Source organism: Drosophila willistoni, assembly GCF_018902025.1.
Source record: "Drosophila willistoni isolate 14030-0811.24 chromosome XR unlocalized genomic scaffold, UCI_dwil_1.1 Seg41, whole genome shotgun sequence".
In the NCBI taxonomy this organism is placed as follows: Eukaryota; Metazoa; Arthropoda; class Insecta; order Diptera; family Drosophilidae; genus Drosophila; species Drosophila willistoni.
This window is the reverse complement of record NW_025814058.1, coordinates 951,011-973,952: the sequence shown is the minus strand read 5'-3', so window position 1 is coordinate 973,952 and position 22,942 is coordinate 951,011. Positions and strand designations below refer to the sequence as shown.

The 22,942-nt window shown below is 32.2% G+C and overlaps 7 protein-coding genes across 14 annotated transcripts; 4 read left to right on the top strand and 3 right to left on the bottom strand.

Moving 5' to 3' along the window:
- The first annotated feature begins 73 nt into the window (after positions 1-73).
- On the top strand, positions 74-1,146 carry LOC6642943. Of its 2 annotated transcripts, XM_002065790.4 has the most exons (3): positions 80-301; positions 362-415; positions 596-1,146. In XM_002065790.4, the coding sequence occupies exons 1-3, from the start codon at positions 283-285 to the stop codon at positions 1,087-1,089; spliced, it is 567 nt and encodes a 188-aa protein (XP_002065826.3). In that variant the 5' UTR covers positions 80-282; the 3' UTR covers positions 1,090-1,146. The 2 variants fall into 2 exon arrangements, with proteins under 2 accessions (XP_046868209.1, XP_002065826.3); XM_047012253.1 differs by having other exon boundaries at positions 74-301; positions 362-1,146.
- Positions 1,147-4,059: 2,913 nt separating this feature from the next.
- On the top strand, positions 4,060-5,119 carry LOC6642942. Of its 2 annotated transcripts, XM_023176188.2 has the most exons (3): positions 4,061-4,274; positions 4,335-4,388; positions 4,569-5,119. In XM_023176188.2, the coding sequence occupies exons 1-3, from the start codon at positions 4,256-4,258 to the stop codon at positions 5,060-5,062; spliced, it is 567 nt and encodes a 188-aa protein (XP_023031956.1). In that variant the 5' UTR covers positions 4,061-4,255; the 3' UTR covers positions 5,063-5,119. The 2 variants fall into 2 exon arrangements, with proteins under 2 accessions (XP_002065825.3, XP_023031956.1); XM_002065789.4 differs by having other exon boundaries at positions 4,060-4,274; positions 4,335-5,119.
- Positions 5,120-6,113: 994 nt separating this feature from the next.
- On the top strand, positions 6,114-7,245 carry LOC111518709. Of its 4 annotated transcripts, none has more exons than XM_023176191.2 (3): positions 6,114-6,352; positions 6,413-6,514; positions 6,582-7,245. In XM_023176191.2, exons 1-3 carry the CDS (start codon positions 6,208-6,210, stop codon positions 6,737-6,739), a joined length of 405 nt encoding a protein of 134 aa, XP_023031959.2. In that variant the 5' UTR covers positions 6,114-6,207; the 3' UTR covers positions 6,740-7,245. The 4 variants fall into 4 exon arrangements, with proteins under 4 accessions (XP_023031959.2, XP_023031958.2, XP_023031957.2 ...); XM_023176190.2 differs by having other exon boundaries at positions 6,132-6,352; positions 6,695-7,245; XM_047012262.1 differs by having other exon boundaries at positions 6,135-6,185; positions 6,242-6,352; positions 6,413-7,245.
- Positions 7,246-8,356: 1,111 nt separating this feature from the next.
- Positions 8,357-9,608, top strand: LOC6642940 (mitochondrial import receptor subunit TOM20 homolog). Its single transcript, XM_002065787.4, has 3 exons — positions 8,357-8,538; positions 8,601-8,676; positions 9,159-9,608. Exons 1-3 carry the CDS (start codon positions 8,418-8,420, stop codon positions 9,457-9,459), a joined length of 498 nt encoding a protein of 165 aa, XP_002065823.1. The 5' UTR covers positions 8,357-8,417; the 3' UTR covers positions 9,460-9,608.
- Positions 9,609-9,736: 128 nt separating this feature from the next.
- Positions 9,737-12,148, bottom strand: LOC6642939 (4-aminobutyrate aminotransferase, mitochondrial). Its single transcript, XM_002065786.4, has 5 exons — positions 11,942-12,148; positions 11,756-11,880; positions 11,064-11,235; positions 10,840-11,002; positions 9,737-10,778 (listed from the first exon to the last, which is right to left on the bottom strand). The coding sequence occupies exons 1-5, from the start codon at positions 12,009-12,011 to the stop codon at positions 9,812-9,814; spliced, it is 1,497 nt and encodes a 498-aa protein (XP_002065822.2). The 5' UTR covers positions 12,012-12,148; the 3' UTR covers positions 9,737-9,811.
- Positions 12,149-14,412: 2,264 nt separating this feature from the next.
- Positions 14,413-22,409, bottom strand: LOC6642966 (neurocalcin homolog). The gene is made up of 5 exons (XM_002065785.4): positions 22,347-22,409; positions 16,168-16,265; positions 15,015-15,133; positions 14,748-14,936; positions 14,413-14,679 (listed from the first exon to the last, which is right to left on the bottom strand). The coding sequence occupies exons 2-5, from the start codon at positions 16,235-16,237 to the stop codon at positions 14,485-14,487; spliced, it is 573 nt and encodes a 190-aa protein (XP_002065821.1). The 5' UTR covers positions 16,238-16,265; positions 22,347-22,409; the 3' UTR covers positions 14,413-14,484.
- On the bottom strand, positions 17,071-22,412 carry LOC6642965 (neuronal calcium sensor 2). Of its 3 annotated transcripts, none has more exons than XM_002065784.4 (4): positions 19,442-19,747; positions 19,202-19,345; positions 17,870-17,998; positions 17,071-17,315 (listed from the first exon to the last, which is right to left on the bottom strand). In XM_002065784.4, exons 1-4 carry the CDS (start codon positions 19,550-19,552, stop codon positions 17,139-17,141), a joined length of 561 nt encoding a protein of 186 aa, XP_002065820.1. In that variant the 5' UTR covers positions 19,553-19,747; the 3' UTR covers positions 17,071-17,138. The 3 variants fall into 3 exon arrangements, with proteins under 3 accessions (XP_002065820.1, XP_015033764.1, XP_046868221.1); XM_015178278.3 differs by having other exon boundaries at positions 19,202-19,341; positions 19,442-19,523; XM_047012265.1 differs by lacking the exons at positions 19,202-19,345; positions 19,442-19,747 and adding an exon at positions 22,347-22,412.
- Between the last annotated feature and the right edge of the window lie 530 nt (positions 22,413-22,942).

Below are 22,942 nucleotides of genomic sequence, written 5' to 3'. Positions count from 1 at the left end.
GGGGAGTTTGACAATTGGCAGTTGACAATTGACAGTTGACAATTGAATCTTTTCAACTTGACAATCCAAGTAGGCCTATTGCATTAACTTGAAGAAACTAAAATTAAATTAATTCACCAGAGCTGAACTAACCTTACAGAAGCTAAGAAGAAAATAAAAAGTAAATAAAAAAATCTGTAAGATCTGTTAGAATTTTGCAGGAAAATCAACTGCGGTCGTTTGGAATTTAATTACTCTAAAGGTGAGGAGAGCAGCTTTAATTGCAAAGTAACTTTATTAAATATGGAGGCCAATGGAAAAGGTAAGGACACTTTGAATTAACTTGGCCAAGGATTGCTTTGCTTATTAAACTTTTCATCAGGAAAACTGGACGAACTACCTGAATGCGGGGATCTAGCGAAAATTAATGATACAGGTGAATCTAATGAACTCATCGATCCTAATCGGGATATGTTTAAGGAGTTGTGCGAGTTTTGTAAGAGCCATGATATGCCGTATCCGGTTTTTGAAATTGTTGAACAAAACCGAAATCCGAATGCTCCCAAATTCGTGGCATGCTGTACACTTACATCAATTAAACGTTATGGCATTTCAGATAAGAAAAAGGAAGCACACCAGAAGGCCGCCTCTGCAATTTTGAGTGTGGTTTCCAAGGATGCAGATAAGCTATCCGAATCTAACGGTGTAAAACTGGTTCCCATTGGCACCGCAGAAGATGAAGAATCCGAGGGACGTGATGCATTTGAAACATACAAAAAATTAATCCAACCAAAAACCAAACCCAAATCGGGTGAGATGCTACTGTGTGATCGTCACAATTTTTTCAAGAACTTTCCCCAGGATCTCAAATTAGCTGCCTTTGAGATCCTTGATCGTTCTAATGATAAAAATTATCCTGACGTAAAACAAAGAGCTCTTAAAGTTATGAGCGCTTTGAAGTTAAACCACAAGATTACCCCTATGCCCTCGCGCAGCGTTAAGCCAATATTGATGCTAGAGTTTGATTGCGAATATGATGCTGTCTTGAGCGGTTATGAGTCAGATATCTATGCTCAAGTTATACAATATTTTCGTGATATGTTAGATTAACCTATGAATATTTGATGATTGGGCCTAATAAAATCTGCTAAGCTGTCGTCCATTAAACATATTAAAGGGTGTTCAATTAGTTTATTTCATTTGTTTTTTTTGTTCAACAGCGCTAAATTAACTGCAAGACAAGAACAAACATTTCTCAAACATTTTTATAAAAGGTTAGCTTCAATTCCCTGATAGAACATATAGAAGATGATTTATGAAGCGAAGATAACCAATTTAATTTAAACATTAAAGCAGACCAAGGATATTCAAATTTTCCTGCCACGATTCCTTCCATACAAAAAATGAATTGCTTCTGCAGTATTTAAACTATATTGTTCTTATTTGCATACCCGTTTACTGCATACAATTTTTGATATACATATGTATACATAGATATGTACAAACGTCCTTTAACTTAAGGATGATGAAACAAAACGTTCCCTATTTGGGGTGTCAGGGTGTTGGTATGGAAATAGAACTCAGTGACACGGCATATCTTTGTTATTTTGGCCGTGATAGAGTTTCTAGAACCGGAACAATGAGCAGTCAAATAAATTCATAAAATCCCTTTTATAGACCAATGTCTAGAGATGTTTGGCTTTTCACTTTCATAAAACAAAAAAAAAACCAAAGGACAAAGCAGTTAAAATTTGCTTGCTTACGATTTTGATAATTATTTAAGAAAAGCACACTATTATTCAAGCACGTCTTGAAATTTACTACATTTTCTCATTCTCCTACTCCTCTTCACGCTGAAACAAAAGTCCTTTTTAATCAAACCTTTGCCATGCCGCCGAATATGGCAAAACAAATGAATTTCAGTTGAATAAAGTTTCAAGCTTGGTGTTTGGAAAAAGAAAACCAGAGGAAATCATTCTATTTTGGTTTGCACAACACTTAAACATTCATTTTCCTATTCCATTCGGCACTTAACATATATTTCTCACAAGTATTTCACATTGCCGATTTCATATGCATTTATTATATAATTTTGTTAATTTATCATTTAAAAATCGCTTTCACTGGATTCCTTCTAATGATTCAGCTTCTAATTTAGCGCACTCATAGAATAAAAAATAAGAGAGAAAAAAAAAACATTTTATTTTGTTTTGCGTAACTGCGGCGGTTCTTAGACGCAATTCAGATGTATGGTAATGTATTGTTTCGCATGTTCGACTATTTCCAAATATTCAAGCATATAATTGACAACAGAGCATACTTTTTTTTACTATTTATTCAATAGAAATTCCTCAACATGCTTGATATAACCGTCACGCGATGCAAACTAATTTAAACCGCGTTCAACGAGAACAGAAATCCTACTGCTGGGTTCATTCCATTCAACTTTACTTCGAACCATTGGCAAACCTAAAATATTGAATCCAACTGAAAGTGCGTGTCGAACGTCGACCGAAGGACCTCCGTCTGTTGCCTGGGGAAATAACGGTATATTTTTTACTGTTAACACATCCTTCTCCAGTGTTAAAGTTGCAGCTACATCCACTTAATGAAATGATGTTGGCCTTAGTGGAGTTGGATTAAGTCGCTAAATCACCAAAGCAGACTCCAAAATTTCAAAAGGCATTCAAAATGTACTTTGTATTTGTTTAAGTATAGATAAATTTCTTTAAAAAATATAACAACTAATGTAAGGCTAAGCACAGATGGTAAAATATGTAACATTTTCTCAACCAAAGTAAAAATTCAAGACATCTTTCAAACTATCAAAGAACTGCATATTTCATGTCCTTTGGTTTTAAAGGGAGTTTACTTAGAAATGGGCTTAAAAATGATAAGATTCACAAGTTGATTGTTAATGTAACGGTAAAATCAAACGCTATCATAATAACAGTTTTCCCCTCTGCTGAATTCAGCAGCTTATAAATTGGTGGGTGTATCGGGTGCTGTTAATGCCAAAAATATCCTTTCAGGATATATGGAAATACATCAAATTGTCGGTTTCAGTCAAATTTTCTTTATTAAACCTGAGCAGTTGACTAATTTGATTCCTTTATATTATATAGATTTATATAAGATTTCTAATTCTTATATAGACAAAAAACTACTGTTTATATGGATAGTTATAATTTTTGAAAGGTTCTAAATTGAGAAGAAATTTGTATATTTTGAATTTTATTTTCGACTTTCAGTTTTTTTTCGTTATTCGAGTGTCAAATTCGACGGAAACTTCCTTCAACATTTCATTCGTCTCTCTATCTAATTGCAAATCAAATAAGTCAACAATTAGATAGAACTTGAATACTGCAATGAAAAGAGACATTTCAGGGAAAGTCATTTGCATAAAAAAAACTTTCGAATATCGTAAATCAAAAATGTCCACTGGCGCCCTGCGTGAAGGATATCTTTAAGCCGATTAGACCATAATTTTAAGGACTTATGGATGTGGCTAAAATTCCCTATTGTAGGACACAATACAATAAAACCCATTTAAATAAAAGGACATTCGAATGTCGTAAATAAGAAATAGTCCGCTGGCGCCCTGTATGGAGAATTACTCAAACCTAACCATAATTTTAAGGACATAATAATCTGACTACAATTTTTAAAGAGTGCAACTGTTTTTTGCATTAAAATTATTATTACTTTTCCTGAACAACAAAAAGAAATGGCTAAAGTTCTTGAAATATATGATCTTCGAAAATCGTAAACAGTTTTCTATATGTTTTAAAAAGTCGATTAATGGACAAATTCTAAAAGTATGCCTGCTGGGGAATAAAAAGGACCAAGCGTCTTGACAAGTTGACAAGAAGAGATCCATTGTTAAACAATAAAATAATACTAATAATTCACATTAGGATTGGGAAACGACATAAAAAGCACTCTGATTTCTTATTAACCGAGCCCCATCATCAATTAGTGGAGCCACTGTGCCGGGGAGTTTGACAATTGACAGTTGACAGTTGACACTTGACAATTGAATCTTTTCAACTTGACAATCCAAGTAGGCCTATTGCATTAACTTGAAGAAACTAAAATTAAATTAATTCACCAGAGCTGAACTAACCTTACAGAAGCTAAGAAGAAAATAAAAAGTAAATAAAAAAATCTGTAAGATCTGTTAGAATTTTGCAGGAAAATCAACTGCGGTCGTTTGGAATTTAATTACTCTAAAGGTGAGGAGAGCAGCTTTAATTGCAAAGTAACTTTATTAAATATGGAGGCCAATGGAAAAGGTAAGGACACTTTGAATTAACTTGGCCAAGGATTGCTTTGCTTATTAAACTTTTCATCAGGAAAACTGGACGAACTACCTGAATGCGGGGATCTAGCGAAAATTAATGATACAGGTGAATCTAATGAACTCATCGATCCTAATCGGGATATGTTTAAGGAGTTGTGCGATTTTTGTAAGAGCCATGATATGCCGTATCCGGTTTTCGAAATGGTGGAACAAAACCGAAATCCGAATGCTCCCAAATTCGTGGCTTGCTGTACACTGGCATCAATTAAACGTTATGGCATTTCAGATAAGAAAAAGGAAGCACACCAGAAGGCCGCCTCTGCAATTTTGAGTGTGGTTTCCAAGGATGCAGAAAAGCTATCCGAATCTAACGGTGTAAAACTGGTTCCCATTGGCACCGCAGAAGATGAAGAATCCGAGGGACGTGATGCATTTGAAACATACAAAAAATTAATCCAACCAAAAACCAAACCCAAATCGGGTGAGATGCTACTGTGTGATCGTCACAATTTTTTCAAGAACTTTCCCCAGGATCTCAAATTAGCTGCCTTTGAGATCCTTGATCGTTCTAATGATAAAAATTATCCTGACGTAAAACAAAGAGCTCTTAAAGTTATGAGCGCTTTGAAGTTAAACCACAAGATTACCCCTATGCCCTCGCGCAGCGTTAAGCCAATATTGATGCTAGAGTTTGATTGCGAATATGATGCTGTCTTGAGCGGTTATGAGTCAGATATCTATACTCAAGTTATACAATATTTTCGTGATATGTTAGATTAACCTATGAATATTTGATGATTGGGCCTAATAAAATCTGCTAAGCTGTCCTCCCTTAAACATATTAAAGGGTGTTCAATTAGTTTATTTTATTTGTTTCTTTGTTCAACAGTGCTAAATGCAAGACAAGAACAAACATTTCTCAAACATTTTTATAAAAGGTTAGCTTCAATTCCTTCATAGAACATATAGAAGATGATTTATGAAGCGAAGCTAACCAATTTAATTTAAACATTAAAGCAGACCAAGGATATTCAAGTTTTCCTGCCACGATTCCTTCCATACAAAAAATGAATTGCTTCTGCAGTATTTAAACTATATTGTTCTTATTTGCATACCCGTTTACTGCATACAATTTTTGAAAGTCATTTGCATAAAAAAAACTTTCGAATATCGTAAATCAAAAATGTCCACTGGCGCCCTGCGTGAAGGATATCTTTAAGCCAACTGGACCATAATTTTAAGGACTTATGGATGTGGCTAAAATTCCCTATTGTAGGACACCATACAATAAAACCCACTTAAATAAAAGGACATACGAATGTCGTAAATAAGAAATAGTCCGCTGGCGCCCTGTATGGAGAATTACTCAAACCTAACCATAATTTTAAGGACATAATAATCTGACTACAATTTTTAAAGAGTGCAACTGTTTTTTGCATTAAAATTATTATTACTTTTCCTGAACAACAAAAAGAAATGGCTAAAGTTCTTGAAATATATGATCTTCGAAAATCGTAAACAGTTTTCTATATGTTTTAAAAAGTCGATTAATGGACAAATTCTAAAAGTATGCCTGCTGGGGAATAAAAAGGACCAAGCGTCTTGACAAGTTGACAAGAAGAGATCCATTGTTAAACAATAAAATAATACTAATAATTCACATTAGGATTGGGAAACGACATAAAAAGCACTCTGATTTCTTATTAACCGAGCCCCATCATCAATTAGTGGAGCCACTGTGCCGGGGAGTTTGACAATTGACAGTTGACAGTTGACACTTGACAATTGAATCTTTTCAACTTGACTATCCAAGTAGGCCTTTTGCATCAACTTGAAGAAACTAAAATTAAATTAATTCAACAGAGCTAAACTAACCTTACAGAAGCTAAGAAGAAAATAAAAAGTAAATAAAAAAATCTGTAACTATGGATCTTAGAAAGCCAATGACAGATCTGTTAGAATTTTGCAGGAAAATTAACTGCGGTCGTTTGGAATTTAATTACTCTAAAGGTGAGGAGAGCAGCTTTAATTGCAAAGTAACTTTATTGGATATGGAGGCCAATGGAAGCGGTAAGGACACTTTGAATTAACTTGGCCAAGGATTGCTTTGCTTATTAAACTTTTCATCAGGAGGCTCAAAGGATGATGCCAGGGAAGTGGCCGCGTTCAATTTATTGCGAAAACTGGACGAACTACCTGAATGCGGGGATCTAGTGAAAATTGAAGATAAAGGTGAATCTAATGAACTCATTGATCCTAATCGGAATATGTTTAAGGAGTTGTGGGATTTTTGTAACAGCCATGATATGCCGTCCCCGATTTTTGAAATGGTTGAAAAAAGCCGAAATCCAAATGCTCCCAAATTCGTGGCATGCTGTACACTGGCATCAATTAAACGTTATGGCATTTCAGATAAGAAAAAGGAAGCACACCAGCGGGCGGCTTCTGCAATTTTGAGTGTGGTTTCCAAGGATGCAGATAAGCTACCCAAATCTAACGGTGTAAAACTGGTCCCCATTGGCACCGCAGAAGATGAAGAATCCGAGGGATGTGATGCATTTGAAACATACAAAAAATTAATCCAACCACAAAAAAAACCCAAATCGGGTGATATGCTGCTGTGTGATCGTCACAATTATTTCAAGAACTTTCCCCAGGATCTCAAATTAGCTGCCTTTGAGATCCTTGATCGTTCTAGTGATAAAAATTATCCTGACGTAAAACAAAGAGCTCTTAAAGTTATGAGCGCTTTGAAGTTAAACCACAAGATTACCCCTATGCCCTCGCGCAGCGTTAAGCCAATATTGATGCTAGAGTTTGATTGCGAATATGATGCTGTCTTGATGGGTTATGAGTCAGATATCTATACTCAAGTTATACAATATTTTCGTAATATGTTAGATTAACCTATGAATATTTGATGATTGGGCCTAATAAAATCTGCTAAGCTGTCGTCCATTAAACATATTAAAGGGTGTTCAATTAGTTTATTTTATTTGTATTTTTTGTTCAACAGCGCTAAATTAACTGCAAGACAAGAACAAACATTTCTCAAACATTTTTATAAAAGGTTAGCTTCAATTCCCTGATAGAACATATAGAAGATGATTTATGAAGCGAAGCTAACCAATTTAATTTAAACATTAAAGCAGACCAAGGATATTCAAGTTTTCCTGCCACGATTCCTTCCATACAAAAAATGAATTGCTTCTGCAGTATTTAAACTATATTGTTCTTATTTGCATACCCGTTTACTGCATACAATTTTTGAAAGTCATTTGCATAAAAAAAACTTTCGAATATCGTAAATCAAAAATGTCCACTGGCGCCCTGCGTGAAGGATATCTTTAAGCCAACTGGACCATAATTTTAAGGACTTATGCATGTGACAATAAAACCCATTTAAATAAAAGGACATTCGAATGTCGTAAATAAGAAATAGTCCGCTGGCGCCCTGTATGGAGAATTACTCAAACCTAACCATAATTTTAAGGACATAATTATCTGACTACAATTTTTAAAGAGTGCAACTGTTTTTTGCATTAAAATTATTATTACTTTTCCTGAACAACAAAAAGAAATGGCTAAAGTTCTTGAAATATATGATCTTTGAAAATCGTAAACAGTTTTCTATATGTTTTAAAAAGTCGATTAATGGACAAATTCTAAAAGTATGCCTGCTGGGGAATAAAAAGGACCAAGCGTCTTGACAAGTTGACAAGAAGAGATCCAGTGTTAAACAATAAAATAATACTAATAATTCACATTAGGATTGGGAAACGACATAAAAAGCACTCTGATTTCTTATTAACCGAGCCCCATCATCATACTGCATTAGCAGTTATTAAACAGCACTGGTTCGACTCAGACCTTAGTCATTTTTTGAGAAACGATAGATAGAGGTAATTTCAGTGTCGCCACAGAAGACGCAAACTGGCGCACTCTATAGTTGGTACTTTTTTGTTCCTTTTTTCTTGTTTCTAAATAATCGAAAACTCATCATGAAACCTGAACAAAAATTTGATCTATCGATTTTTCATCACATTGTCAAATAGAAAAATTTATCGAAAATATAATTATATTATAAAAGTACACAGCACATAGTACATAGTCACCGGAGATTATTACTATTGCTATGAATAAAACTGCAATTGGGATTGCAGCTGGGGTAGCTGGAACCTTGTTCATAGGTTATTGCATATATTTTGACAAGAAGCGTCGCGATGATCCGGAATACAAGAAGAAAGTTCGCGAGCGTAAGTATTATTTAGTATATTTTCATGTAAACTTTTTATCCATAACCACATATATTTCTTAGGTCGTCGCCGCAATCGTAAGACTGGGTCAGCTAAACCAGGAATGCCAAATTTGAATGACCATGAAGCTATCGAACGGTATGAATTTCCTTAGAATTTGGTTATATAATGAAAGTTTACACGTGCTCGTGTATTTACGAACAATTGTGGGGCAAAAAGCCTTGTCCAAACGGTCTGGTGTCAGGCCTGGCATTTGTACATACATATGTGTTGGATGACTCCACCAAAATCGTGCATACATAGATAACAGACCGAATTGTTGTGACACAATGTTTGTATATACGTGCATATATGCATGTACATACAATCCACAGCATCAACACGGCGACACTAAGCAGACGATTTTCCATGCCTTGCTTTGTGTTCAAAGTGTTATCTCATTGTTGTTATTAGAAATTTCGAGTAGTTACCTCTCCGCTTCTGCCTGGTATCAACATAAACATAAACTACGTTGGTCTAATTGCATTTCACAGTGTTCCTATTAGATTAATCCATTCATACAAAATTTGTTTTGCTTTTTCGAGTCACATTAATATAATCACTTTGGTTTGTTCTTGCAGCTATTTCCTTCAGGAGATTCAATTGGGCGAAACACTAATAGCTCGTGGAGATTTCGAGAGCGGTGTGGAGCATTTAGCAAACGCAATCGTTGTATGCGGTCAGCCGGCACGTCTTTTACAAGTCCTTCAATCATCTTTACCGGCCCAAGTATTTGCCATGTTGATCATCAAAATGCAGGAATTCGGTAATCGGGCTGCTGAGGCAAACGATGGACAGGCTGGTCTTGGTTCACGCCAAGCAGAGAGCACAGCCAATATTCTAGAGAGTTCTGGAAATGGCATTATAGATGACCTTGAATAATATTTGGATTGCAATCCAAATATTGGAATATAATAGAAATTAAGGGCTTCAAACTTTAGGTTTTTAATATTCTATATATAATGTACAAAACATTAATTTCTAAATGTTCCCAATACACCTAAATAAATATGCATAAATTGTTAACTACACTTCCAAGTCTTTGCTCCGATATTGCCCAAAAAACGAAAAAAGTCATTTACTTATTCACTTACCAAGTGTCTGTTATGCATACATATATATTTGGCCCACAATTAATAAAGCAAATTGCCAGTATTTATTATTTTTCAATGCATTAATATATATTTTTATTATTTAATAATCAGAGCACATTCATTAACGGGCAATTATTGGATTAAAAAGATTGCAAAACACTTCTCAAGCGATCCAAAACAATATTGGCATGATATTCTTTGAAAATTAAAGCTGGACGAAAACGGATTGCGATGTCCCCACAGCCGCCTGTCTGAATACCCTTCTGCTTTAATTTAGTAACTATGGAATCTCTAACTTTGGAATTGGCACAATTAACGGCTAAGAATGTGCCACGACCCCGAGTGGAGTTTAGGATATTGGGGAATTCTTTTTCCAAACTCAATAGACCCGATTTCAATACTGGACCAGCCTTATTGACATTTTCCAAGAGTTTTTCCGCATTTATGACATTGATTATTTCCTCCAAAAGCAATATTTTACCCGGATCTCCCATCCAGGTGTTGAAAATGCGATAAGGTTCGTTCGGTGCGAAATCATCATTGTGGAAATAACCGCCCAGTTGCAATTTCTTGCTGAATGTGACAACATCTGGCGGATGCTCAAAGTTGAAGTGCTCATGGCACCAAAACTTTCCAGTGCTACCGCCGCCTGTCTGGACCTCATCAATCAAAAGGGCAACACCATTCTTTTTGCAAATACCTTGCAGGGCTCGGAAGAATTCTGGTGAGCCTTCGTTATCGCCGCCCTCACTCTGGATTGGCTCCACAACAACACCAGCTACGGGTATATCCTTCTTCTTGTATTGCTCAATCAGATCTTGTACTTCGGCTAGACACTTCTCATCCTCTCGTTTGTTTTCTGCCACATTTTCATCCAAAGGATACTTGTATTGGGGAAACGAAGCTATGGGCCAATCGAACGATGGAACATCCAGTTTATGTATATACTTCGAATGTGTCGTGGACAATGCTCCCAGAGTACGTCCGTGGAAAGCACCCTTGAACGAAAGGATGCTTAGTTTCGGTGCTCCTGGGGGCATATTAATCATGCACGAATTCATCTCATTTTCGGTGAAGCCAACATTTCCCCTCATCTTATTTTGATACCTGAAAGACCATTAGAAATCGGTAAATGGAAAGTTCTGATTACATTTCGTCATAGACCTACCAAATAAAGATGCTTTTGTAGGCATTTTCATTCGAACATGACCCGCACATCATGGTTGTTATTTTATTCAATCCCTTTGGCGCAATATTTTTTAAAACCGAATGAAGTTTTTCTGGCCATTCCTTACCAGGAAATACACCCAATGCCGGTCTATTAATTAGGGCTGTGAAAAAGTAATCAAATTTTAAGGATTTTCACATTTAGACAAAGTTGGCTTTACTTACTTTTCAAATTATTCTCATTTTTGAACACATTTAAGAGATTTGGATGATTGTAACCCAAAGGAACTGACGATATTTGGGTATAAACATCCAGTAAAAGATTTCCATCCACATCGCAAACATAATTTCCAGTTGATTTCTCATAATCGGCGAAAAATTGTACGGTACCGGTACTCTAGATATATAAGTATATATAAATATATATGTATAGTGTGTATATGGTTAATTGATATCAACAGGTCCCATTTGCTTCAATTGAAATCAAGGTCATGACCCCATAAACTAAACTGATTTGTAATTCTCTCTATGCGCACCTAGGGAGAGGTGGTTTTATATAATTTATTTAGTTCGGAGACGCATCCTTTTGATTGTTATATAAATTTTGGCGACTTTAATATGACATTTCGCCTCAAATTGGTGCTGAGCTCCCACTTAAACGTTCCATTTCCAATGTGGCGGGAGAGAGTATGTAATTGATTCTAATTGGACCTTTAAGTGGATGCTCCCTCAAAGGATATGTACTTATGTATGTATGTATGTATGTATGTACAATTTACTGTTCACTTTTATCTACGTTATGCAATAAATGCACTCACAAACATTGAGACCCTGGCAATCACCTCACATTTGTGTGTGTATGTGTATTCGTGATAACTGTTACTATTGTTTATGTATTGTAGATTAATAACACTCACCTGAACAGCGTTCAGTTTATTTTTAAGTTCAATTGATTTCGGTCCAGGTATCTCTTTTGTTTTCACAATTGGCTCCTTGGGTTCCTTGAGCGTAGAGTATGCGCACACATTGCTGCGATGTAGCTCTAAAAAACCAAATAATTATATAAATCAATTGTTTACTACACAATAGTTTATTATACATACGAGTTATGGGGTATTTGTTTTTCAAATATTTGTGCGCCTTTGGCAATGCATTTATGCAAAGTTTACTCATTATTATTAATAGTTTTTAAAATATTGTTGCGCTTCGCCTGATGCAAGACTCGAACCACATAAACAGAAAAAGGGCACTAAATATCAATAAAAAAAAACAAAACCTTAATAAATTACCACGAAACTGAAAATTTCAATGTATGTGTCTGCCTATATTGTTCATATATAGGCATACATATCCATGTATGACCATACCCTCACAACCACACAATTAAGTTCACATTGAAAAGTTATTATGGTTCTGCGTCAATTACATACAATTGGTACGTAACTTTTACATTGTTTCTCTGTAAAATGTACATATGTTTCTTTATTTCACCCTCTTTTTGGGGTCAATCACCTTTAGGATGTTTTATCTGGGATCCACCGTATCGAGTATTTTAGGCTTCAAAATTTTTTTAAAAGTAAAGTTTATAATAAACTTTAATCAATAAAATTTTTAATTATAATACAGCGTTTAAATTTCTGCATAAATTGCTGCCGAAATCCATAAGGATAATTATAATGAAATTAATATAAAAACTTCATAAAAATTAAAAACTTTTCAATTTTGAAAAATACTCCACAAAAACAAAAACCATTATTTTTAAAAATTATTCAATATACCTTTATAGAACGAAAACTCAAATATAAACTATTTTGTAACTTCTTTATTATTAGCAAACTCCGAGAATTTTTCCTATAAAAACAATTCGAATAATATTAAACTTTTAGTTTTGATAAACTTCAAAACAGGTCGAAATCTAGAACAAACATTAAACTTTTACTTCAAAAATAATCCGAAAACACATTGTATTTTTAATAAATTCTCCATAAATTTAACAAGATCTTACAAAATCATAACGTTTAAATTTTGAGAATTTGAAAAAATATTAAGAAACATATCAGATAACAGATTATTGTCTTTATTATATTGAGATCCACAAATATTACTAGAAAAAGACTCAAATCATCTTCTTGTCATCTGTACATATCAAATAAAAACATAGCTTATCTTAATAATTGCAGATTCAAGTAAAAAAGGAAAATCTGGAAAATACGTTTCTGTTGGGTGTTAAACCAATTTTCCAAATCATTTTTAAGCTTCTTTTAGGCCGGCAACCTTCCATTTTTAAAAAATTTTAAAAAATAGTCGTATATGCATATTTAACGATTTTCAATAAATTGTGTGGGCTATAGGTGCTATAAAATTATAGAGTTTCAATTGCCAAACAGTAGTCCGATTTGGCAATATACTGGACTTTTTACCTGACTTAAAATCACATCCTATTATTTATCAAGAATTCTCAAATGCATCGAGTATTTTTACGAAAAGCAATATGTTTAAATACGAAAGATATTCGAATTTTGGAAAATCAATACAATTCACATCTCGACATAGCATAAAACATTGTAAATATATATTTTTGCTCTCGTTTTTGGTTCCGAATAAATTTTTGGAATGGAAAGAAATCTGCTCTCGCTTTCTTAACAAATAAATAAATCAAATCACTTTATTAGCCATCAAAACTATTACCTTTTACACAGCAAAAAGTTGAATTTTCAATTCACAAAATACATTTGGATTTGAAAATGATTCGGAATGGTGGAAGGTCTAAAATTAAAAGGGGGCCAAAAACAATAAACTTTTCGAAATATGTATATGTAAGCATTGAATACTTTTCTATTCCTTCAGTATATCCAGATTTAATTCTCCTTTAACTCCATTACCATTACGTAATATGGCCCAGTCATTACGCCGTCATTGTTGCCCGTATTCGCATGTTGGCTAACGTGAGCAATGGCAATTATAATTATTGATTAGATTTCCTTGCATGTTGAGGCATCCAAAGGATGCCATAGCCTTTGTTACTAGTTGTATTACCGAGAGTTGTTATAATAGAAAATGCTCAATAAAAAAAATACATATAAAAAGTATTTCTCGTGCCATCTCGCTCTCATTTATGTGTTATATGACATAATTCTGAGATTAACTATTTGATTTTCAATATTTCATATGCGTAATACTTACTTTAATGCCCTTTACATAGATCCTTGTAAATCACGACAAACCATCAGTAAAAAGTTAATTAATTTCTTCTTTTGACTGATTTATTTAAACAAATAAATCTGTCATCAGTTCATGATATGCCGCCCACATAAAGATAGGGCCTGTCAAGAGGATAGCTCTTTTAGTTTTTAGTCAGTGAAACAACAAATCAAACACAATCAAATTCTCTGGAATAAACAAACTAAATGAATTTTAAAACAAATTGTCAAACAACACAAAAAGAAAGAGACAAGTAAAGCACAAACTGTTTAAAGTTTTGTTAAGCCTTTCTGTAATTAATAAATATGTGGAGATACAATCTATAATTAATATTAAGAATTTATTTATTGTTAAAAATAATTATGTATAATTATTTCAATTAAACAATCGCAATTGCTTTATTCATGTTTAAATGATTATTGCTTGTTTTTAAGTAGTATTTAAATTAATGTGTTTGCGGATCACACTGTAATAGCCGAACTATCGAAGGGTCACTTTTCGCCCCTTCTATAAATTCTTCCAAACTTAGTTTTCCATCTTTGTTTCTATCCATCTGACGAAAGATTTTATCCGTCCTTTTTTCAGGAGTGCTTTCGTCTTCCGGCATTTTCATTACTGAACCAACCATTTTATATATTGCCTGAAAGCAGATAAATGAAATATATGTATATAGCTTATATATGCCATAGCAAGGAAACGTATACATACTGTTACGATTTCAAGCATTTCCTGTCTAGATATGTATCCGTTTCCATCTAAATCGTACATTGAAAATGCCCATTTTAGTTTCTGCTCCAGTTTTCCACGTGATGTTACACTTAAGGCGCATAGAAATTCTCTAAAGTCGATTGTGCCATCGCCATTTGCGTCAAAGGTTCTAAATACATGTTCCGCAAACTAAAAAAGGGAAAACAAAAGAAAACATATTAATATATGCTCTTTAAATCATAGCAGTCTTCACAGATTACAAATTACCTTACTCGCATCGCCATATGGAAAGAAGTTTCCATATATCTTCTTGAATTCCTCCACCGACAAGTGACCGCTTGGACAATCTTTGAGAAAACCTTTATACCATTCCTGAATTTCAGCGTCTGAAATAGAATCAGACAGAAAAAGTTGTTTGCGAATTGGTTTTTAGAAATTTGATCTTTTATTTGATGAACTAAACTGAAAAATAATACATATTGATTAATATATTAAATTTATGGCAAAATTACATACTCTAATAGATACATATAGGACTAAATATCTAAAATTAAAAAGTGTTTTCAACTAAAACTGTTGTTCTTTGATTAATTGAAAGAGAGGAGGATAAAAACTCCAAATGTCATGGGGAACCGACTATAACCGGAATTGTCTGAAACCACAGGAGCTGGACTCTGGCCATAGTCTGTTATTATAAAGCCACAATAATTAAATTTGAATACTAAAGCAGCATTTATGTAAATTACCACAATATTGCCATCTCAACCAACAATAAATTTGCTGACCAAAACAAATGAAACAAACAACAAAGTAACACAACTATTACATAAAAACAAAAAACAAGCTAAAACAGAATGCAATTCTGTTAAAAAACAAATACGTTAAATAAATTTTGCACCTTATAGAAATCAAATTGTATACAAATAGCAATTTATACTATCAACCCATAATATTTATATGAAAAATTAGAGAATTAGAGAATTTTCTAGTAAGCTCTCTCTCACTTTGAAATAAATTAATATTAATAACATAGAAATGATCTTTAAATATGACCAATAAAAAAGTTTTCAACATATTTAGTAGATAAATATTTTGATTTAGTTGTAAATGTTATAGGACTCAGATGAAACTACTTTCAAAATGAACAAAAATTGTGTATATAAAACAAAGAATAAATGGGAAATGCAAATAAATGAACAAATTGTCAATAAACTGTTCCATTAGCTATGGGGAAAGTTAAATGAAAGGTTTTAACAAAACGTAATTCTAACTATCAAGGATAGTGAAATAACGTATATTGTATAATAAAAGAATCAAAATGTGATATTACATACAACAAATTTTTATGTAGATAGTGTGAGAGAGAGAGATAGAGAGATGGGTGTGGGTGTGGGGGCGGTGGGAGGGGCTGGCACGTTACCTGTGAACTCAGTATTTTGCTTTAAGTCCTCCAAAACTTCAGGTTTTAGTTTACTATTTTGCTTTCCCATTTTTGCAATTTGATGGCATTATATATATCTTGAAATACAAATTGATATTGAAACATGAGAATTAAAATTTGTTTATATTTATACACGCTAATTGAATAACCATTTCGGAATACATATATTCATTCGAACAACTTGGTTAACAAATTCAAAAAATACAGTTTAAGAAGATTATAGTGTAAACGTGATCCTTTTTGCTCCACACTTGATAGGTTTAACTATAAATAGTTAGAGGAGGAGGCGGGATTCACGTTTACTTACTTGAACACACACAAACTAGATGATTAAGCGAACCTTTAAGGCATGTGAGACACAGAATATTGTATATATATGTATGTAAATATGTATGTATGTTTGCATGTATGTATTATGTATGTATGTATGGATAACCGGCAACTTGTGTGAAATAATGTTTCAATTGTTTAACACAGCCTAAAACTAACAAGATTAAGCATTAACGCCATTATCTTTTGAAGCAAATATATATAAATACACACAAAATTCTGAAAAAGTTTCGAGACTTAAAGAAATACTCTTGCTCTCTATTCGCTTTTTTCGAAATATAAATATGTCTAGAAAACAAGTTTCTTAATATTATTTAAACTCATGGAGTGCCCCAATATCATTTGATGGGGGTCGTCTGCCATTAGTTTTCTTGATTTAATTAAAATTATTATATATAATGAAATAAAATATTGCACTACATAGCAGATCGTTGATAAGTTTTTGCATTTATACGATATATATAAGCCCAGTAACTTATTTTGTTTTTGTTGAATTTCAAAATAATTTCAGAAATAAATTTTTATATTACTTTAATTTTAATGTAAGAAATATAAATTAAATATTTATACATTTTATTACTGATTTCATCAAATACACACATATTATAGGATATAATGATTTATGGTGCCAACATTTTAGACAACTCTTCATCCTGCAAACATCCTTTTAAAAATTCATCTTGAGTTAATTGACCATCATTATTTTCATCCATTTTAGCAAAAATATTTTTTGCTCGCTCTTCTGCAGAATCAGCTGGACGATTAGATGAGCATGCACCTAGCATATCGTAAATTGCCTGTAAAAAGAAATAATCTATCAATTCAACATAAAAAACGATAAACATTTTAAAGAGAGAAGACTATTAAGCATAATAGAGAGAGAAAGAAAGAATGGCAATCATGCATTGATCCAGCCAAGAATGTATAATAAGCCACGCATTAACTTAGTACGATTAAAGCTTTTGATTAGTATTAGTTATGACTACATATATCATTTTCTGTACTTTAAGCTTTAAAAAGAAGGCAATCGCTTTCTATAGATAGCGTAAGCGTTTCATTTATACAAATCTATTATTAGTTTGTTCTCTCATTACTTTTAAAGTAAATTAAAGTCTTTATCATGAATATTATTCAAGATACATTAAGTAAAATTCATTGAAAACAACTTGTTTCGATAATATTCAAGATAAATGTTCACACACGCTTTTTGGCGTTTGTTTGCCAGAGCTTCATTTTGTATATATTGTCATATATTCCAATGGATCAAATTTATAGAAACATCTTTGAAAAATCCCATTCTTGTCTAGCGGAGAATCCTTTCTATAGAGATTGAATATATTATAGCGAGTACCTGGACAATTTTAGTCATTTCTTGAATGTCTATCACGCCATTGCCATCAACATCATACATTCGGAAAGCCCATTTTAGTTTTTCCTCTGGTGTTCCGCTTGATGTAACATCTATTGCGAGTAAAAATTCCTGCAATGAGAGAATTCATATAAATAAATTAATCACCAAGGAAATGTATAACAAATTGAGATAGAGTTCAGTTTTGTGTTTATATCAACATTGAAAAATGAGTAAGCAAATGATAAAATAAACTCATGAATTATTTTTTTCTTCTCATATTCTTAAATAAACATTCTAAGGAAAACTTTTACAAAGAGTAATTCAATAGTTTCTAATTACTTTTGGTTGAAAAGCAGTTTTTACATGGCAATTACTGCTGGATTCTTGTTTATACCAGTTGAAGTGATTTTCAACAAAAGCATGCAATTCGATCGGCCAATTTCATTAAAATTTTGGCAAGTAGTGCGTGTGTGGAAAAGTACATAAAACTGTGTTTTGGCTGCCAAGAGCTAAAAAACAAAAGTCTATACTTATATACGAGATATATGTACATAAATTGCCTGCCTCATTGTCTGGCCAATCAAAATATTTTTGCCGAAATTTAATAGATTTCTTTGTTCTATTTATATTTGTATGTATAAAATTTATTTTTTTTTTTTTTTACAAAACCCAAGTCTATTCAATCTTGCTAAAATGTTAGAAACATATTGAAGTAAATCCTTTTCTCTTTTTGTAAGAGCATTCGGCCGGTTTCATGTTATGCAGAAAATATACTAACATTTGTCTTCATTAATAATTAATATTTATATATATATGTATGTACATGTGGAAATTGTTTTCTCAAGGGGAGAGAGAGAGAGAGAAAGAGAGAATGGGAGAGAGCTACAAAAGCTGGAATACTTATTTTTTTTTGTTAGGGTATATATATGTTCGTAATTGTACTTTGCGCAATTGTTAATACAAGTAACTAACTTCTTCACCACATGCCACACATTCGACGTAAATCCTGCCCCGGAGTCCATTCGGTGGGTATTATTATCAATGTGTGTGTGTGTGTTTGTCTATTTATTATTTATATTTACTGCTGCTCCTTACGTATAACAAATTATTTTCCATCTAATATTTATATTGTAATTAATATTTTTGTTTTCTTCTTCTTTTTTTGTCTTTGTTGTTTCTTGAACTGAAAAGATCCTGTGCATGTGTATTGATTGTTAAACTAGGTGCAAAAAGAGAACAAACAGAAGAGGAAAAAAAAAAAAGAAAGAAGGAGAAAATGAAAAAAATGGGGGCGGGAGGGAGGCGATTGGGTGAGCCAATTTCGAAATTTACCTTAAAGTCAATGTAGCCATTTTTATCCATGTCAAATGTACGAAATACATGGTCGCAAAATTCTTCCGCATTTCCAGATGGAAAGAACATTTTATACATATCAACAAACTTTGCTGGTGTTAAACGCCCATTGGGGCAGTCTTGCTATACCAAAAAAGGAGATACCATAAGAGAAAAGAGGCATACATTATTATATAAATTATTAACCCTCAGTTAGTTGGGTAAATGATGTGTACTCACCTTGAATCCCTTGTACCATTCTTTAATAGTTGCTTCATCATATCGGGTGTGGGTTTTTAAAAACTCCATATCCTCTTTAGTTAAACGGTCTTTACTACTTAAGCAGCCCATATTTTTTTTTTTCTTTTTTTCTTTTTCACTTCTTACTACTTTTTTGTTTTGATTTTTACTACAAATTGAGATTTATTATATTGATTAACTTTGTAGTTTTTAATTTGTTGGTTTTATTATTTATTTATTATTATTATTTTTGTATTATTTTCAGTGCTTCAACTTGAAATTACACACTTGACTGAATATTCATGTCTAGACAAAAAAACATCAAAATCAATATTTTGATATAAAATATTATTGCATTATATTTTAAGATATGTATGGAATATTGTGCAATATTTGTATCGAATAATCAAAAAGATTCATTTATTTAATGCGTTAGAAAAACTTTATTAATACTCTCTTCTATGTTTTAACTGTGATGTGTACCAAAGGACAAAACGTTTGGTTTATACGCATGCGCACAAAAAAGTTCTCTACACATGATGATTATTGAGTTAGCCCTATTTTTCTGTATACAGTAATGATTTGTAATTCAAATAAATAGGGTTGCCCAATGGCACAGAGTTGCCAACATCACATATAGTTTCCTTTTTCACTTTCTTTCAGCGAAACCACATGACAAAAAATATGAATATTAATATATAAAATATATTTTCATATTCTCAACACGGGCACTCCATTTTTTATTTACCAGTATTTTTAAAAAACAAAAAAAAAAAAAACAATTTATAAATGATAATTTGACTTTCGAAAAATAATTTTGGCCCGAATTGGAGATTTTCGAAGAGAGATCCTTTAGGACTCTACATTAAATAGATTGGTATTGTTTTGACAAAGTGTAACACATCAACATTAAAATATATTTGAAGAAAATACTTCATTGCAAAGTTAAGAGAATAAATCATCTTCTCGATAATTGAAGTTAGCATAATCATTAGAGAGAACAAGTATTATTAGTTTTTCGGTTAATTCGTACAACAAGATCGTTAGATTTCAGCAAGCTATAGTTGCATTAGTTTCTCAGCAATCCTACAAACAAATCCACAAAATGCACAAATAATAGTTAATTTTCTTTTCAATTTTGATAGGCCAGCCGTTATTGATTAAATTGCTTACTATCGGAGGACATTTCTTTAGGTTTCTAATTCTTATACTGGTTTAAAATAAAATTCAATCCTACTTGAGAACTCATTATCTTTAACTGATTTGGATCTCGATATTCGATAGTCAAATTAAACAGAAACTGTTCCTTCTAAAGGATCCCCATTTTCGATAGACAACTTCCTTTTGCAAATTCTATTTTCTCTGAATCACCATGAATAGAAATATCAATTTTGAATACTATCAAGAAACTTACTAAAAAAAAGTCCTAAGAATGCGATAACATTTAAACTAATTCAAAAAAACCTTTGAAAGTTGATTTTTAAATGCTTTGTCTACAGTTTAGCCGCTAGACTTTGCTGGACAATAACATAAATAGTCAGGACTTTATCTTTGATTCTGTCCTATCCTGCCCTACCCAGCGATCATTCAAAAATCAAGCAGAAGGTTCTTAAATTTCAGAGCAATCGCGTAAGATTAATCATTTGACTTTTGCGATAATACACAGACGTTTTCAAAATTTGCCTCAAAGACATAGATCGATCGATAACTATTAAAAGGATGAAACAAATTTGTGTATAAATGAGAAACACGTTGAAACTTTAATTCAAGCTCTATGTAGAACTGTTTTTACAGATCAGTTGATAGTCTTGGATAACTTGACACAGTTTATGAATGCTAGATGGATGAATCTTGGATTGCCTTTTATATACTACAACTAAATGTACATATAAGCAATGAATATATGATATTGAGACATTTTAAATATAACAATAAGATCTTTCGAGAGCGATCAAAGGCCCCTCTTAATAAATCACTATTATTCATACTACGAGAATAATACATTTTTGTTTCTTTAGTTACCCGGCTCATCAGGAGACTCGGGTATGACTAAATACATACATATAAAGGAGTATATATCAGCTTAATCATATAAATATATTTTATAGATATTTTATATACATATATATTTAAGTTCAGGTTTAAGTAGGAGATATTCACATATATCTACCTATACTTAATTATCAAAATATATAGAATATACAGGCAAATATATATATAACAACTAATTAACTACAGCTGTTCACCTTTTTATTATTATTGGAAACAATGCAATTTTGTAGACCGTAAATGCACAGATATATTTGTGTAATTACAAATATTTTCGCAAATCTGGGAATTGGGGAATACAAAATAGGTGTTGTCAATATCCATAACCGGTCTAAATTATGCTATAATATCTGTATGATGTACATATACATACATACATATGTATACATACATATGTACCGAGCCTTTGACCCTTGGAGTAACAACCAGTTATTTTTTTTTTAGTTTTAATGTTTTTAAATTTTGCTGAATGTCCGTCCTAGCGTTCTTACATACATACACGCACACACACACACAAACACACACGCAGGCATATATAGTATGTACATGCAGGTAAGTACATACTTTTTTATGTCCGTTCATATATGTATGTACATAATGTACTGTATCTATATATATACATACATAACAAATTGCACGTTTCGTATGTTTACATACATTCGTATGTATGGATGTATGTATGTATGTATGTATTCTTATGCACATATGTACATTCGTACAACAATGTGTAATTCTTGATATATGTATATGCTATTAGAAAGCAAGGATTTATTAGTGTATATTTTTATGTATGTATATGTCTTATATATGCAATTATACGTATACACATATACATAAAATTGTGTATTTTTATTACCTGTAGCAAAATTACACATTTCACAAATGTACGTTCATACATATGTACATTTCTAGTTATGTACATATAATTTCCTTGTCGTCTCAAACTTATCTTAAACTGAACAAAATCATTTTAAATCCAATTTAAATGCTATGAAAATACTTGAATAAAACACAATCAATACAACAATTTTAAGGGTGGTTAGACGTACTTTAACTAACAAACAATTGAACTAGATCACGTTCACGGTTCTTTAACCAAAGAACCAGTTTCCACGTAGATGTGAATCGTACCAAATTTTACTAACGTAGTAACCGTTTTATTCTTATTTGACATGTGCAACAAAATAAATATTTATTTCTAACTTCAAAAAATGTATATTATACTAAATTAAACTTAAATTAAACTTCCCAATTTGTTTATACTATTTTGGATATTTAAATATGTAAAACAAATGTATTAATAGGCATTATGTTTTACTTATTTAAATATTAATAGGCATTTGCAATAAATTATTTAGGACATAATAATAAACCATAAAAATGTATTTCTCAATTCAATCTTAAAAAAAAAACTTGGCTATATAAAAAGCTGAAACATAACTAACAAGTTTT